At 54.5% G+C, this 18300-nt stretch overlaps 1 protein-coding gene across 7 annotated transcripts in view; it reads right to left on the reverse strand.

The window, feature by feature from the left end:
* AKNA (AT-hook transcription factor) overlaps nt 1-16703 on the reverse strand; it is a 52421-nt gene extending 35718 nt beyond the window's left edge. For 3 of the 7 annotated variants that reach the window (XM_054509373.2, XM_064579540.1, XM_045882990.3), the window contains exons 1-2: nt 7133-7314; nt 1909-2283 (exon numbers count right to left, since the gene is read on the reverse strand). In XM_054509373.2, coding sequence (XP_054365348.1) covers nt 1909-2170 — 262 coding nt within the window. In that variant the 5' untranslated portion in view covers nt 2171-2283; nt 7133-7314. Of the gene's footprint in view, nt 1-1908; nt 2284-7132; nt 7316-15999; nt 16072-16548 lie in introns of those variants that run through there. The other 4 variants (XR_010407737.1, XM_064579541.1, XM_064579538.1 and 1 more) reach the window with 3 other exon arrangements.
* Between the last annotated feature and the right edge of the window lie 1597 nt (nt 16704-18300).

An 18300-nucleotide genomic window follows, 5' to 3' on the forward strand; every position in this document is an offset into this window, starting at 1 on the left:
ACCCCGTACCCATCCAACACCTGTTCACCCATTGATCCAACCATCCACCATCCATCTATCCATCCACCTGTCGACCACCCACTCACCTATCCGTCACCCACTCACCCATCTATACATCCAACTATCCACCCATCTCTCCCTTCCTCTATCTACCCACCTATCCACTCACCCACTTACCGACCTAGCCATCCATCTATCCATCCACCCATCCATCTATCTATCCACCTATTCACCACCCACTCATCTATCCATCACCCACTCACCCATCCATTACCCACCCACCCATTCATGCATATATCTATGCATCATCCATGCAGTCAATGTTTATTGAGCACCTACTTTGTCCTAGAACCTATGTCAGCCTCTGGGATAGATCCAAAGTTTCATGAGACACAGTCTGGGACCATCAAACACAGACTCTCCGCTCTGGGCAGATACACCTTTGTCATCACCCTTGTATCACTCTCTGCTCCCATGTGGCCTTTCCCCTGGCACCTCTACATCCTTCAACTCCTTCAGCAAGTCTCTCTTCTTTACAGCAGCACACGTGAAGCCCAGAGAGGTTAAGTAACTTGCCAAAGATCATGCAGTGGCTCACAGCAATCCTGGACTTGGGACCAAGGTCCCAGCCATGCTGGCGAGTTAGTCTCTGCAGCTGGGGGTCATGCAGCATGGTGAGGAAAACAGGCTTTGGAGCCAGGGATCCCTGGGTTCAATCTTGGCCCCTCTGATCCCTTCCTGGGGCCCATGGGCAAGTTGCTGCCCTCTTTGGCAACCCTTACTTGGACTGGAGGCTCACCTCTCATACCTGGCAGAAGATGGTGAGGAGAGAAGGAAACACGGCTTGCACCCTGCTCAGCCCTGCGCCTGGCACACAGTAAGGGCAAAGGACATTGGCAGTGGCTATTATGTCATAGCAAGGGGTTACCATGTGACCTTAGGAAGGGATACGTCTGCCCTCTCCTCCCAGTGTATGTCGGTCACCTCTCCCTGACAGGCTGGAAGTGGCTCCTGAGTGGGTAGCTGTGAGCAAGCAGACCCGGCATAAAGAACTTTGGGTCATGGCACAATCTGCTTCCAGTTTACTGCCTTCGCCACGATGCCCGGGGGCCTGCCCGATTCACAGAATCTGAAGTCAGGGCATTTCGTGTTCATGTTGTAAGCGTAACTGGCACCACATTACCAAGCTCGTGCTATTCTCAGTGGTATTACTGCTCCCATTTCACAGATGGGCAAACCAAGATTCAGAGACAAGGGACTTCTCAGCAAAACTAGGAATTTAGTCTGAGATGGGCTCCATGCAAAGGAAACACTCATTTTAGAAAACAAGGCATGGCCGCATTGTCATTGCTAATTGGGATTTTTAGAAAATCTTAAAACTGGGCATAACCCTGGGACCAAGCAGTTTAAATGACCAAGGTTATTATCAAATCACATGTGCAAAGATGTACTAATGATATGCATCTCTGTATTATCTATAATAGCAAGAGATTGGGCCCCAGATTACAGACTATCCACCCCATGGAATTGCTTTGCATGCATTAGGAATGACTTGTGGAGGGACATACGACGAGCTGGGAAGATGTTCATGTCTATTAAGTTACAAAAAAGCAGGTTATCCTAGCGTTTGTAGAGTACTGTTCCATATGCATATTACATTTGCATATTTATAAGGAAAAGAGCAGTTATCTGGGTAATAAGTAATTTTTCTCTTTCGCTTATATTTGCCGATTTTTCTGCAATGAACATTACAACTTATGTAATTCAAATCATTTAAAATTTTAAATTATAGGCTTTATGGATTTTAATTTTAAAAAATCGCTAAAACACCCTCCACTCCCCGCCTCCCACCAGAAGGTGGGATGGTCAGGGGGCACCCTGTGGGGTGGGGTTGGGAGTCAGTCTTACCCTCTCCTGCAGACTCTCCCGATTCAGAATCCTGGCGTTCAGCGGCCCGTGGGTCCGGGTCCCACTCCAGTGGCTGAAGGCGCTGCTGGGCCAGCCGGAAGTCCTCCAGGAGCTCGGGGCTGGTGGCATTGGGAAAGGCCACCTCTTTTCCCCCGCTCCCCTCGGCATCCTTTTCCTCTTCGGCCCAGGCCCAGCGCCGCCGCTGGGGCCCCCTCCCCAGGCCCAGCTCGGCCCAGTGCACCTCTGTCCTGGAGCTGGCCATTGGGCCTAGCCTGCCCTTCACCTGGGCCACTTCATCTTCAGGAGACAGAGCTGCCACTGTGGGCACCCAGGTCACCACCAGCTTCTCTCAGTACCAGCCATCCTGCCTGCTGCCTGTGGGGGACACAATCAAGGGACAGCCTTACTCCTCCAGTCCCCTCCCAGCTTCCGAGCAGGTTACCAGCAGGAACGCTGGAATCAGACAGGCCTGGGGCAGCTCCTGACTCCAACCCGAGGAAGCTGTGTGACCTTGGGTGAGTCACACCACCTTCATTTTCTTTAGCAAAACCAGGAGCCTAATTCTTCTCTCCCTCAAGACTCGTATAAATTACTTGAGATACAGGGTAAGGAGTAGGAGGCCGGCCCTGGCGAGAGTCCCTTGTGTGTTAGCGATTGTCACTGTGTCCCAGGCTCTGTGCATGAGCCCAGGAGGAAGCAGACAAACAGGCAGCGACTATCAACCAAGGTGAGCACGACAGGGAAGCACAGGGCGGGGGCTGGTGGGGGGCACGGCCGGCCTAAGAAGGAGGCAAGGCTTAGTCCAGGAGCTACTTCCTCTGGGAACCTTCCCTGACCCCCCTCGGGTAAGAATGCAGACTCGGGGGGAGGGGGGGCGGCGGATGAAAAGAACATTCCAGTCCTCCAAATAATTGAAAACAGGTACTCAAACCAACACCCATACACACGCGTTCAGAGCAGCTCTACTCGCAAAAGGCGAAAAGGGGAAACGGCCTGAATGCCGATTGACAGATGAGCGGATAAACACTGTGCGGGGTACACGCCATCGAAAGGAAAAAGGTGGTTGTACAACACTATACATATACTAAATGAATGGTTCCTTTTGAAATTGTTAATTTTATGGTATGTGAATTTCACCTAAATTAAAAAAAGAGAGAGAGGGAGGGAGAGAGAGAGCATGTCCAGGCAGGGGCGCCCCAGGCACCATGGCGGCAGGAGGGGGCGACACGGCAGTGGTGTCCCCGACGGCTGTGGGGTTGGGGCAGGGCCTGGGGGCTCTGACAGCAGAGCGTGGGCAAGGAGAGGTGGTGGCCAGAGCCAGGAGGACCTCTCGGGTCCCCTTCAGTGCATCCCACGCTCAGGACAGCACAACCAGGCTGCTGCTTAGAAGCTTCTCTCTGAAGGCTCAGGGAGAAGGAACCAGAAGAGAGAGTCTGGCTGCAGAGGGACCTTCTTCCTTCTATCCTCTCCTCCTTTCCCTCTTTTCCTTCGCTCTCTCTCATCTCCCGTCGCCTTTCTTTCCCAGCCCCGTGCCATGGCCAACACTCCCCAAGTGCCCAGCCGACGGAGCAGCGGCCTGGTCCCCCATAGTCGCTCCGGGTTAGCTCATACAAAAGCTTGACTCTGCAGGTGGGAAAACTGAGGCCCAGACAGCAGCAGGCTGGCGCCTGAAGCCACCCATTGGGCAGGACAAGGCTGGGGTGACAGGTCACCTCACAGCCCAGGCCCGGGCTCTACCCCCCATGCAGTGGACACAGTGGTCTATAATCCTAGGCCTCCCTGGAGGACAGACAGGTCTGTGTCCCTGCAGCCTCGTGAGCACTCGGGGCTTGGTCAGAGCCTTGATTTATATGGTTGAGAAAAGTCAGCAGGCAACTATTTCTGGATAGAAAGTTCCCCGGGGAACTTTCATCACAAGAAAGGCTACAGCCTTCTCAAGGGCTGGGGTAGGGACAAGGGAGGAATCACATTGCACGGCTTCTGGCTGCAGCCCCTGTGCCTGCAGCAGGCCTGGGGTGGAGGGGCTCATCCCCTCCCCCATACCCCGTCTTCCTCTCTCGCCCCAGAACTGCCCCCAGATCACCCTGCGGGCCTCCCCACCACCCCCACCACAGATGCCTGCTCTGTGCCAGCCTGCGTGTTCTCCATCTGCCCTCACCCCAAACAGGGAAGCAGGTCACAGGAAAAGCCTGGCCTGGAGCAGTGACTTGGCCAAGATCACCCAGCTGGTGAGTGACAGAGCAAGATCTGAAACCATTCATTTGGGCCAGTAATCTCCCATTTTCTGTCATAACACTCATCAGAAACATATATTTGCTCTCATGCTCTCTCGCTCTACAGATATCTTGAGACCTTGACACAAATGCATCCTCATGCTGATGTATTAGAAAAAATACATGTATTAGGAAAAATGTATCCAAAACAACTTTTTTTAAAAAGATGCAATAATAAATAAATCTTTTAAGGAGAAGCTCTAATCCTTGCTTCCCATATCCTCTGGGGGGCCTGCATCCCTCTCGGGAATCCCTGCCAGTGGGCCTTTAGCTTGAGTGTTCTTAAGAATTCTCTAAGAATGCAGGGACCCCTGGGTGGCTCAGTTGGTTAAGCGTCTGCCTTCAGCTCAGGTCATGATCCCAGGGTCCTGGGATCGAGTCCTGCATCGCGCTCCTTGCTCAGCGAAGAGCATGCTTCTCGCTCTGCCTGCCATTCTCCCTGCTTTTGCTCGCTCTTTTTCTCTCTCTGACAAATAAGTAAATAAAATCTTTAAAAAAAAAAAAAGTTCTCTAAGAATGCAGATTCCTAGGTCGACCCAGAGAGAACTAGACTCTGTGGCCCTGGGATAGGGCCCAGGAATCTGCATTAAGCAAATGCCCCAGGCAAGCCCCACCTTCTGGGGTGGACTAGGCCTTCTGGGCCCTGCTGCTTGGGGAGGTATGGGAGGTGCTAGGGGCCACTGCTTTTCTCTTCCTGAAATCACTGAGGAAGGGGCTGGGGAGGCATGCGGTTTTTTGACTTTTTAAAGGGCTTTTTTCTAGCCAGGCCGCAAAGCCGGCTGCCCAATCACAGGGGCCCCTGGGTGCACAAAGAGGAACATCCTGTCTCCTGGGATGACTCAGTCCTCGCCGAAACCCAGTGAGAGGCAGAGGCGGCTGCGGTCACCAGCTGGAGTTGTGCACATGCTCCCCAGGCCCTGAAGCCTGGGAGCCTCTCCTGAGCAAGGCCTCTGTCTTCTGTGCAAGCCACAGCCCTCAGGGCCACCGAGCCCGGGCCCAGCCAGCCAGTCAGCGGGTCAGTCAACAAACACACTCAGGTGCCAACCTCAGGACACGCCCTCGCTGGGCGGCCGAGAAAGAGAGGTCACTGGGTATGTAGAGACCAGGTTCCAGGTTTGGTGTTCTTGCTTCATCGTCAACGGCTGTGCTGAACCTCCCCTCACCGGAAGATGGGGGAAGCACGACCTGCTCTGGCTTCTGCAAGGAGTTACTGCCCCGTGAGCGTGGCCTGGGTGGTAGCTGAATGAACTTTGAGGTTCCTGGTTGACCATGGCTCCCGAGGGCAACAGCTTCACAACTGTTAACTCCCTCCTCCATCCTGAGGACCCACCACAGAGTCACAAAGATGTATATTGAACACCCAGTGGGTGCAAATTAACTTTAAAACACCTATGACTTTCTGCTGTGTGCCAAGCACTCTAGAAGACACAAGGAATACTGAAATGGGCCAAAGTGTCCCAAAGTTTCAACTTGGGGAGGTCGGTAACAATATACAGGGTTATATGAAGGAAGCATTAAGCTGGGCAAAGAGGATTTGGGGGAGAAGAATGGGGAAAGGCAAAGGGAAGAGCATAGGCAAAGGCACGGAGGTCTGAACCTATGAACAGAACTTGACGGACAGCTACGGGCAGGGGCTCTTGAATGGCAGTCAAAGGCTGGGTTTCTCCTGAAAGGCAGTGGGGTTGGGTGAAGGCTCTAGCCATATGAACTGGGGGCTGAACCCAAAGAAGTCCTGTGAGCACTAAATTCCCCCAGGCACTGGATTGTCAGGTTCAGGGTCCCTGCCTTGAGGAACCCGCCCAGGGAAGCACCGACTACTCCCTCCTCCTTTTGTATGGCTCCTCTCTCCCCACCATTGGCCCTGTCCCCGGCTCTCTCAAGGGACTACGAGCCCCTTCTGGTCTCTTTCTCCGGTTCCCGAGTGGGTCTGCCCCCCGCCCCCTAGGGCTTCTCTGCCCCCCTCAGCCACTCCAAAATGAGGACCCTTGTCTTTGTGGCTCCATCTCTCAGGTTGTCCTATGCCAACTACAGCCATGGAGCCTGGCTTCGTCTCCCCAGGCCTTCTGAAGCCAGGGCTGTGCAGGGGGCCCCCCTCCCCGCTCCCGCCTCGACCCTGACATCTCCCAGATGAGAAAACGGAGTCGTAGAGAGGTGGCTGGCTCTCGCAAGACCTGGTGGACAGGAAGTGCGGCCCGGGGATTCAAACCCAGGGACCATGACTCTGAAACCAAGTCCATCAGACTTATGGGAAGGACGTGAGAAAGGGGAAGGAAGACTCCCCATAGCAAGTGTCTGGGCCCCTCCAAAAAGGCTGAGCTCAGAGCCCCAAACTCGGCCGCCCTCCCTGAGCAGCTGGCTGGGCACAGACCTAACTGTGCTCAAGGGGTTCCCGCCAAAAACTAGTCCTTTGAGGAGGCCCCAGCTGCTCCCCCCTCCGGATGTGCCCCCTCCTGCCCCCAGCTGTCTCCCAACATCAGAGGCCGAGGAGAAGGAGGGCAGGTGCCCTGGCTGCTGCGGGCTCTAGTCCTGCTGGCCTGAAGAGCTCCCCTCAGGGCCCTTACATGTGGCAGAGGGGGCCGCTCTTTAGTGGGGACCCCCCCCGCTGCCTCCTGGCCTGCCCCTCATCCGAGCATCATCTCGATGCAGTCTGAGGACCAACTCTCTGTGTGCTGAGGAGGACGCCGCAGGCCCAGAGAGGGACCAGCGCGTGCCCAGCTTCATAGAGATCAGAATCAGAGCTCGGACTGGCATCCAGCGCCCGGAAGCTCGACGAAATCCCCCGAAAAATCCACCCATGGCCCCGGGGGGCCAGACTCCCTAAGAGAAGTAGGAACAGCTGCTGAAGCTGGAACTTCCTGGCTGGGGGGCTCTAGGTGCCCTGACCGTCCCGGAGAGTCTGACAGGCCAGCCCAGAGGGCCAGCGGCCTCCCCTGCCCGCCTCGCTCCCTTACCTCTCTTGGGCTCCAGCACCAGCCCGCCGGCCCAGGCTCAGGGTACCTGCCTGTGAGGTCTTTGTTCCAAACCTGGGCAGCCCCCTGCCTCCATGGCGCCCTGGCCCGCCTCCAGGCCGCTCTGCCGGCCCGAGCTCTTGCTCACACACAAGCATCGCTCCCCACCTCTCCCCGCCCCTGCTGCGGCTGAGGCCGCCTCGCCTGGGCAGGAAGCGCCCAGCCTGATTTCCTACAAGTGTGTGTCAGAAGGAGGGGGTTTGTCTGCGAGCAGCCTGAGAGTCAGCAGGAGGAGCTTAACCCCTTGCAGGCGCTCTGTGGGTCTGGCTGCGCAGGGAAGGACTCGCAGGGACTCCCAAACGTCAAGGATCGGGACCATCTGGGCCGAAGTACTGATTGAGGAGACTGAAGTCCAGGGAAGGTCAGAGGCTTGGCCAAAGTCACACAGCATGCTGAGCCTGGAAGGAGGCCTCCAGCAGCTTCGACCTTCTAGGAGCTTTTTTCTGCAGACTCTACCCTCTAAGGCATGGCCTGGGCTGAGGCCCCCTCCCTCACCAGGCCTGGGTGCCCATCTGCACAATGGGAGCTCAGACCGGATGCTTCCAGCTCTTTCTATCCTGTCTGCCATCGTGAAACCCAACATCTTAGGGAGGCTGCAGCAATCCCTGCCGTCCCACCCACTGTCCTCACCCCAAGCTGGTCCTGTAGCTCCTGGGGGGATTTTGTAGGCACCACCGGAGCTGGGGGTGAATGCCTGAGGAGCTGAATTTCTCCTCTTGTCCCCAGGACTTATCAGAGGGCAAGCTAGCTTTTCCCAAGCTTCCCTCATCCCATTCATTCATTGGACAGGTACTTGCTGACTACTCTGCTGGGTGCTTGTCAAGGTGTTGGGAACATGGCAAGGTACAAGATAGGCCGAGTCCTTGCTCCACTCTCAACAGAACACAGGACAATAAAACAAACGTGGAGAGAGGTAGGGACAAGACCCACAAAGGTGGGATGGAGTGGTGATCCATATCCCAGGCTGCTTTTTGTGATCCTGACGCCTGAGGCTCACCCAGACCAACAATCTCTGGGCATTAGCAACTTTAAAGTATCCCAGGTGACTGGGATGTGTGGCCCAGGTCGAGAATCTGTGGGTCAGAGAGTAGCAGGTTGGGGAGGAGGGTTTGGGGATGGCTAGGAAGGTCTCTGCGGGAAGGTGACATTCGAACAAGGGACAGAAGGAAGAGAGGGGCAGGAGCAAGCCCCAGCAAGAGCTGGCAGCAGTCTTCTGGAAAGGCAAGTGCAAAGGGCAAGGTGGGAACCTACTGGGCCTTCCCGGAGAACAGCAAGGCTGTGTACCCAGAGCAGAGTGAGCCAAAGGGAAGAGGCAGGAGCAGGGGTGGAGGGGCAGGCTCAGGGTCTGGGTCCCCTTCTCCCGCCCATGTATGCAACTCCTCGCATTGGTCCTGTGGGGGATCCAGGGGATCTGATTCAGGAAACAAAAAGAAAAAGGAAAAACTCTGGCCTCTGTATTGTCCAAAAAGCCCTCCAGGCAATTCTGACGAGCAGCCAGGTTTGGGAACCAGCAGTGTAGGAGAAGAAAATGGATCCTGAGTCAGTGTAGACCTGGGTCCCAATCCCAGCCCCACCTCTTGCTAGCTCTGTGGCCTTGGAGGCTTCACGGCTCTAAGGCTTTCTTCATCTGTAACACGGGGTAAGAAGGGTAGCCATCCCACAGGGCTGCTGTCTGATTCCATGAGGTCACACCTGCACCGTGCAGAGCTGGGGGCCCGGAACATGCGTGAGCGAGTGAACAGTTTTTCTCAAGGTCAGCTTGTGAGTATCTGTCAAAGCCAGGGCTGGAACCAGGTGCCCTCATCAAACAGTCAACTCATCCCCCCCCCCGCCGCCACCTCCCTGCCTTCTACCCACATCTGGATGGCGAGGCTCTACCCACAGCCCACAGCCCAATGTGGAGCAGAGCCAAATCCTGAGGAGGCCCTTCCCTGCCAGCTCTGGTGACCATGTGGGCCATTGTGCAAGGGGCGGGCTCCCCTGATGGGCCTGTCACTCACTCACCCTCCCTCCCTGGTCATTAACCCAGGCAGCACCACCATCAACCCGTCAACGCCAGGTGGCTGCCACTGCCAGGCACGCCCCACGGCCCCTAGATCACCCCAAACCCATCTTAGGGGCAGCCACCTAACACCAAGGAAGACAGCCTCCCAAGCATCTCCTTGCCCCCTGCCCCCCAAGCCTTACCAACCCTACTTAACCAAAGCAAGGCGTCCCAAAGTGACCGCAGGACATCGCCGCCCTCCAAACCCACCCCTCCATAGTTTGGCCCATCTCTTGCCCAGGTGTGCAAGCCACAAGCGACCGTCATTCTGGACCTTTCCCTCTCCCTTACACCCCACAACAATCCATCACCAACTCCTCAATCTCACCAGAACCTGCCCCACCTCTGCATCCACGCATGGCTCCTGCAACAGCCTCTCCTGAGAAGCTCTGAGGTCCCTCCAGTCCATTCCTCACACTGCCCCACAAGGATGGTACCAAAACAGAAGCGTGCAAACATGGTCCACCTGGGCTTAACACCCTCCGATCCTGCCCACTGCTCTGAGAAGGACAGTGAAGAAGGCGCTGCTCCAGCTTCTCCCCCACTCTCCACCCTCCTCAGGGTGCTCCCTGCTGTTCCTAGGACAAATGCATGGTGCTCCTCTCATTACCCAACCCCACTTCTCCTTGGGAACTTCCAGGCGACCTGTAGATCTCACCCCAAGGGCCCTCCTCGGGGATCGTTTGGGAATTAGACCTTGGGTCTTTCCGGCAATTGGGAGCTCTAAAGCGTTCACCATTATACTCCCAGTGCCCAGCAACAGCGCTTGCCACACCGTAGAAGCACAGTAAATACATGCTGGATCATCTACTGATGCTAGCCAGTCACCCAAGCCTGGCTGGGTGACAGGCAGGCTCGTGTGACGTCCCCATTTTACAGGTGGGTAAACAGAGGCCCTGAGAGCCCGAGAGACTTGCCTGCAGTCACAAAGCTGGGGAGTGCCAGTGGAGACTGAAGCATGCAAAGATCCGCCTCTTAACCACAATGCTCACACCATGGCGGCCTGCAGAGATAATTAATACCTGTGCATGATAAAATTGGGAGTGGAGCTTATTACCAACTAATTGCAAGTCACTAAGCCAATGTTCTACCTCGATAATGAAGCTCCGGTTCCACACAGAGCCTTTCAGGGGCTTTTCTAAACTGCTTGCTTGTCCTTGCACCAGATGCTTTAAGAATAGCCTTGGGAAGTGGGCAGGACAGGAGTGTGATCGCGTTTACAGGTAAGGAAACTGAGGCCCAGAGATGCGGAAGGGATTAGTTCCCGGTCACCCGACAAAATGAAAACAAACAACAACAAAACCCAGGTTTGAGTACTTTTACCAGAAACACGCCCACATCCTGCTGCCTTCGCAAACCCTGCCTTTCTGACCGCAGAGGCCCTGTGAGCCTCCGGCCACTCGTTCTCTCTAGCCCCTGGGTCCTGACGCTCCCGCACGGTAACAGCATCCTCACCCTCTCTCCCTCTGCCCACCACTCAGCCATCCCCTCCGGCCTCCCTCCACATTCCCTCTTGAGCCCCACCTAAGTGCCCGGCATGGTAACCAGAATGGAAGGTAGGTCAGCCTTTCTTCAAGCCTTCTGGTGCAGCCCAGCACATGGGCCGGGACCGAGGATGGGCACTGCTTTTTGGCATGATGTGCCCTGAACACAACATCCTGGGGCCCAGGGGTCAAAGGGGCCCATGAGGCTACCCAGCCATCAGGGGAGAGAATAGCAGCTCCCTTCCTTGGGAAAAGAAATGAAAACCCTCTCTAAGGTCACCCACTCCTTCTGGCCCATGTTGCTGATTTTACCCTGTAGTTAAAATCCACAGGGAATCTGGGGGCAGGGGGGCAGGTGAGGATTGCAGAGCCGGCCAAGAAGAACTGGGGAAGTGGAGACCCAAGTTATAGCCTGAGTGATAATGAACACGTGCCTTCCCCGCTCTTAGCTTGGGAACCTTGGGGCTTAATGAGATGATCTCTGAGGTTATCAGAAATGACCTTCTAGCACTAAATCTCCTGGGTTCTTGGATTCCACTTGCCAACACAGGTAGAAATGCCAGGGTGATGGGAGGCTACAGGGTACAGGGGTTTATGGAACGTATGCTTCGTGGGCAGAGACCTCCAGGTTCTCTTTGAAAGCTGTGTGGCCTTGGGCAAGCAACTTAACCTCTCTGAACCCAGATTTTTTTCCCCATAAAATGAGGGGTAATACTGACTTCACAGAATCATTGGGATGATAAATGAGACTACGTACCTGAAGTCCTGGCCCATGGCCCAGCTGGCTCACAGCTCATGAATAAATGACTTTGGCCAGATCTGTGAAACACCCATATGGCCTTCTCCCTGAAGGACCGAGTTTAATTTTCCTGGCTCTGGAGCCTCCCTAATATCAGTCACAGCCCTCGCTCTGGGTCTTGCACAGAAAAAGAGATGGCTAGCTCTCCCAAGTGGAGAGAAATGCTGCCATTTCCCTGTGACCCTCTTCCCTGTGGCCTCCAAACGATTCCAGGGGTCACCAATCCAGATTGACATCGTGTCTGCAGCCTGAATAGGGAAGGAGGGGAGGAGGCAGGCCTTCCTCAGCCAACCAAAACATGGGTCACGAGGAGAATGTGGCCATATGGAGGAAAACACACACATGCACACACACTTGCCCACAGACACCCACACTCTTAAATTCATGCTCCATGAAAAGAGTCCAATGACAAAAAAAATGCCTATGTGCCAGGAATGCACTGCTAACATTAAAGTAAATTTTATTGTGCACCTATTACGTAAGGCCTTTCCATGGATTCGGATGTCATTATTTAATCCCTGTGCCAATCCAAGGATGCAGGATTTAGTATCCCCATTTCACAGGAGAGGAAGCTGGCTTTGAACCAAGCTGTCTGAATCCAGACAGTACGGTCTTCATCATTTGTGACTGAACCTTGCAGTACGTGAAAAGATTGAAAGCAATCTCAGTGTCCAGTAACAGGAGATCATGGAAATAAATCATGATAGTTCCACTCAAAGGCATTTACTTATTTATGCAGCTATTGTTAGTCTTACTGTGGCAGAAGATGCCGTCATGTAAAAAAGTGTGATATGCTGAGTGAACAAGCCAGTTATAAAATATCTCTAGCCAGTTTGAACCCCTTCAAGAAGAAATGAAACAGTAAAATAGGGAGGAAGAGAAGGAACTGAGGGAGGAAGGGAGAAGGGAGGCGAGAGATGCTCCCAAATGTTTACAGTAATTAGTAGCAAGCAGTACAATTATAGCAAGTTTACTTTTTTGTTACAGTGTATTTTCTAAAAATAACAGTTGCTCTACAAAAAAGAGTAAAATGAATATCTACTGTTCTTTTTTTTAAGATCCTGATTTTTTAAAAAGATTTTATTTATTTATTTGAGAAGCGGTGAGAGCACATGAGCAGGGGGAAGGGCAGAGGGAATCTCAAGCAGAATCTCAAGCAGACTCCTAACTGAGCTTGGAGCCCGACAGGAGGCTCAATCTCACCACCCTGAGATCATGACCTGAGCTGAAATTATGAGTCAGCAGCTTAACTAACTGAGCCACCCAGGAGCCCCAAGTATTTACTATTCTTAAAAAAAACAACAACAAGCAAAATAAACAAAAGCCCCCACTGCACACCCGTGTAGTGTTTCGTTCTGACGAGACCTTGGGCATGCCCTGCCTCAGTTTCCCTGCCTGTGCAAGTCAGGAAGAGTGGGTAGGCCCTTTGAGGCCCTTTGGAGCGCTGACACTCTGTGACATTCTGTAATTCCTTTCCCACGCTTTCTCTCTTCCTCTTTCCAAACTCTGATACTATGTGCTCTTTTCTGCACATATAGCCATTATGCAACATGTGGGAACATACGAAAAATCACAAAAGGGAAAGGAAGTGATCTTAGCCTTAGCCACGCTTCACATTTTGGGGTACAGCATGTGTTGTCTGCTTGGATCCTCATAATCAGGCATTTAACAAATGAGGAAAGGCCCAGAGAGGTTATACAACTTGCCCAGAGTCACACAGCACATTACCGGCAGAGTTGGATCTGCACCCACAAGTAAAGCATTATCCTCCAAATGAATCCTTGACCTAGGGGGGCTGAGTGCAGCCTCCTGGCCCCTGAGGCCCTTCCTGGTCCTTGGTCCTTGGCTGTGGACTCCAGACTCCGAGAAGACTGCCTCTCCCCCAGAACAGGGAATGCTGGGAAGCGTCCAGGGGCTGGTGGGGGGACCAGGCCTGGGAGCCAGGGGTCGCTCTTGACAACCGAACTGGCATTTGGCCGGCACTTGGCCGGCACTTGGCCAGGAGTCGGGATTGGAATGAAGGAGGGACCCAGGAATTAAAACTGTAAGGGGTTGAGGCAGAAAGGCCTGGGTCCCGATCTGGTAGCTCGTCTAAACCCCTCTGATAGCCTCATCACCAGAGGGTAACACTTTCCTCAGGGGTGTGCCTGTAAAGTAAGGGGACAATGTGCCCACACCGCGCACTTGCGCGCATGCGCGCACACAGGAGGTACTCAAAAAACACAGGAGGGGCGCTGTGAGCCTCCTCCTGGCTCCCAGGTCATCCTGTGCCTCTTCCCAGCCGCTCCGCCCCTGGCTCAGCCTCCCCTCCCTTGGGCACAAGCTGCTGGATAAATCTTCCCAGAGCATCATTCTGGTCAAGCCTTTCCCTGCTTAAAGAACACTGATGGCTGTTGTCACTTTCAGGTTCAAGGCCGGACACTTTGGCCCGGAATTCAGGCTCACACTGATCTGCTCCCAAGTCTGACAGCAGCTGCACTGCACGATTCACATGACGGACTAGGAGCCTCCTCTCACAAGGGTTTCCTTCCCCAAATCCCACACTTCGGGGGAGCTACCGTGGGGTGTGGGCCTTCTGGCCTGGCACCCCTGGGGCCTCCTGCACTGTCAGAAACCCTCCACCTCCTGCTGCCATGCACAGCAATGCTGGCCTTCCAGGCCAGCAACACCCTTCACATGCAGCTCTCTTAAAAAAAAAAGAAAAGAAAAGAAAAGGAAAGGAAAGGAAATGCCCGACTTGTGGCTTGATTTGCTGATTTCCATAGTGTAAATAGCCGTCTGATGGCCAATTTCAAGCTACCAATGTGATATTCACTAGCACAGCCCTGGAAAGAGATGCACACAATCAGCTCTCACAAGATGACGCACCCCAAAGTAAGGACCAACTAACCCCCATGAAAAGCTGTGTGGCCTCAGGTGAGTGACTTAAACTCTCTGAACCTCGGGCTTCTCTGTAAAATGAGGACAATAACAGCACCCACTTCGTGGCAACAATGTGAACACTAAGTGCTAGGACCTAGGAGATCAAGGACAGTGCACGGAACACCTGCTATGTGCAGGGCTCTGTACTGGGCACCCGGAAGGTGACTGGTGACAAAAACTCCTGCCCTCCCAGACCTCAGTCACTGCAGTAAAACCCTGGGCGCCGTGGCTAGAATACAGCAAGCAACAACCAATAACTGGTGTCAATGTTATTGAAACTTCCTTTCTCTGGGCCTGAGATTCCTCCTCTCCAAATTTGGAATGTGGGCTGAATGAAACTTTCTATGATTCCACGTCACTTCAGCCTTAAAGCCGCACTCGAGTGGGTGTTACCACGCCCATTTTACGGAGGGTAAAACTGAGGAGTTCAGAACGCACGCTGGGCTGGGGATTCAAACCAAGGTCTTCTAACTCCCGAACCCCAGATCTGTCCCACCCTCAGGACTGAGGAAACATAAAAAGGACCCGGCATTTGCCTGGTGATTCAGCTGGATGCTTTAAAAAGACTTTCTTTCCCCCCTCCTGGGGGTAAATTGAAATGTCCTTGGCAGGCACCAGTTTCCAAAATACGCTCTCAGCATGACAGCACCAGTGCCCGGGAGCATCCCCAGCCTCCCTGCTAACCCCAACCATGGTGCCTCTCTGGCAGGATGTGCGGGCTGGTGGGAGCTGATGAAATCCCCTCGCAAGAACGGCTCACATCACATGTTTCAAATGCAAACCAACTGGACTTTGGGAGGCGAAGTCCCCACGTGGGCACCTTCTCCCTCCTGCAGAAGAACTGAGACCGCCTGTGAGAATAAACTCAAAAAGCACCCAAAACACCATGGGATCCATCCTCCTAAGCCAGACTTAGGCCCCCTCAAACAGAGGGGCAGAGATTCTGTTTTCTTGACAAAACAAAAGCAACAGCCAAAAATTAAAACCCACCAACTCCAAAGGTGGTGCCTGGAAAATTCTCTTGGGAAGTCCCTGTTAGGTGTCTAACCTCAGTCCTTCACGCTTTGGTGTCCACAATTTCTTCTCCTTCTGTTCTAGAGGACAGAAACAATGTCTCTTTTCTCTGCAACCTGTCCCAGCAACTCTTCGCCGCTCCAAAATAGCCCGGGTTTGTTATCAACAACCTTCCTTTCCAACTTTATCACTGAGAAGTACAAGCTTTTGAAACGTAGGTAATGATCCTCTCCAACCGGTCACGGCTTTCAACAAAAGCCGGCGAAAGGAACCGGGAAGAGTCTCGTCCAAGATCGCCCACCGCCCGCGCCAGCCCCATCACACTGGGGAGAGGCCCGCTCTGCGCCTGCCTTGCTGTGCGCTTCGGGCAAGACGCGCCCCTTCTCTGGGCCTCGGTCTCCCCATCTGTGTACCAAGAAAGGCTGGCCTGATTTCTCAGTCCATTCCAGTTCCTACCACTGTCGGAGCTGCCCACCCTCACTGCTGGCCCTTGCTCGACCTCTGTCCCCTTGCCAAAAAGAGGAAAAGAAACTTGCGGTAGGCGTACGGGGAGGCTGTGCGGCTCGGAGTTGTCAGGCTACGCGGGTTGTTGCCGGGTGAACGAACCTCGCACAAATCCCAGGACAGAGAAGTCCCACCTCCCCGGTAACCACAGCTACCCGGGCCACACCTCCAACCCAAACACAGCCCGAGGCCCCGCCAAGGACCACCCCCGGATTCCCTCGGGACCCCTCCCCGCCCAGAGACCAGCCCCAGCTGGAGAGAGAGAGAGAGGGAGAGAGAAAGCCAACGCCCCCATTGTGCGGAGGTGGAGACTGAGGCCGAAGGTGGGGACTGCGGAACCCCGCAGCCGGCGGGGTTAGGACTGGACCCTAATCGCCGGTCCAGGGCTCCCTCCCATTCCGGGAGTGGCGGGTCTCCTTCCCGCGCGCGTGGGGTTTCCACGTGGGAGAGGCCGAAAGCAGCGCAGTCCCTGTGGATCGGAGCCCGCCGGCGCTGTCCACTCTCCTCCCCATTCCCCAGACCGAGAAACTGAGACCCAGCGAGGGGCCGGCACCCGCCCGGGACCCACCGCGAGCCCCTCCCCGCGCCTCACCTGCTGGCTGTCGCCGCGCGCCGGTGGTTTCCTGGAGTTGAGCGGCAAACAAAGGCCTCCAATCCCGGCGCGGGGCGGGGCGGTGACTTTTTGCTTAATCCCCGAGGCGGGCCTGTGACGGGCGGGGAGGGCCCCGGGAGGCGGGGCCTCGGGAAGCTCCACCAATCACAGAGAGGCGGCCGCGGGCGGCCCGCCCTCAGGGACTCGGACTCGGCCCCGGCGCTGAGAAGCTCACATCTGGGAGGTTCGTGTCCCTCCTGGAACCCGCCCCGGTGCATAAAGGGGTCTGAGGCCCAGAGCTAGGACATTTGTGCAAGGTCGCATGGAGCCACAGTGAGGAAGAAACCACAAACGTTCGTCGCTGAAACGGGCTGCTCCGCAACAGTAATAAGAACCTTAATAATAAACTTTTCTTGAGTTCCGATGGGTCAAGAACTGTCGTAAGCTCTTCCTATGCTCTGTCCTCTCCTGTGAGGTAGGTAGGTGTGGGCGCTGCCCTCCAAGTCTGTTCGAGTCCAAACCCCCATTAGCAAGCGGGAAAACCCAGGTCTCCAGAGGGACAAGAACTTGCCCGGAGTGCCGCGGGGAGTGCACGACAGAAGATCCGTCGTCCGCTGAGAGCTCACCCTGAAGGAAGGCGGTGTAAAGTGTCAACCTGACCTCGGCTCCCGCCCCAGTTCTGCCACTGAACTTCGGGTAAATGGGATCCCTGAGGCCAGCCTCACAGAGCTGCAGAGGGGAGGGGTAAAATAAACACAGAGCCAAGCCCAGAAGAAAGAAATCAATGGCCCTCACTTCAAGAGCTCCTCCACCAACCCTATTTCACAAGGGGGTTGATAGGCCCCAAGACAGGAAGACTTTTCCCCCAGGGACCCGCGCCCCGTTGTGTTGCAGGCAGTTCTCTGTCCTCCCGGCAGAATGCTCTTCCGCTTCCCCAGGGGGCCCGAGGCTCCTACAGGCACCCAGTAATAATCACAGGGGCACTTCTGTGCACTGGACGTGTCATCTGTACCAGCAGCGAACATTTTAGCAAATCCTTATAATAACCTACAAGCTAGACGAATACTGTGCCCTCCATTTCAAAAATGGTGAAACTGAGGCTCAGAGAAGTTAAGTGACTTGCCCCAGATCACACAGCCAGGAGATAGTAGAGGTGGAATTTGATTGCAGATGTCAGACTCTGAAGCGTGGCCCCTTTGAGCGGGGTCTTGTTCTCTATGCTTGTACTCCTCACATGGGGCTCTTCTATCCCTCACCCTGTTTTCTCCCAAGCAGAGCGAGCTCCAGGTAATCTGAAGGCCAACTCAGCCCTTGCTTGGGCAGGCCCTGGCTCAGGCCAAAAACACATGCTCTTCCTGCCTTCTTGTCTAGCAACAGACCCTGAGATTCTCTAGCAATACCGTCCCCTCACCACCCTCTGCCCTAATTCTGGCATCATGAATAAAGTCGTGAGGGCCACAGGTATGTGTGGCCAGGGTGGACCTCTGACCCCTCCCTCCTCCATTATTCAAAGTTGCCTTAACCCATGGTATGGGGTCCCTTCAGAAGACAGCAGGACACAATGCTTGTCCTTGGCTTTATGATGTGGACTTCAAGCAGCCATGGGTCCAAATTTGGCCTCTACTCCCCACTAGCTATGCAACTTTGGGCAAGAAACTTGACCTTTCTCAGCCCACTGGCAAAGGAATATTTTTAAAGTTTGTTTAAAATTCCACTGGGAGGGGGACCCTAACGCCCAATGGGCCACAGCCC

The sequence above is a fragment of the Mirounga angustirostris genome, unplaced genomic scaffold, assembly GCF_029215605.1.
Source record: "Mirounga angustirostris isolate CCGP_5_RB_7025 unplaced genomic scaffold, mMirAng1.0.hap1 SCAF_15, whole genome shotgun sequence".
Classification (NCBI taxonomy): domain Eukaryota; kingdom Metazoa; phylum Chordata; class Mammalia; order Carnivora; family Phocidae; genus Mirounga; species Mirounga angustirostris.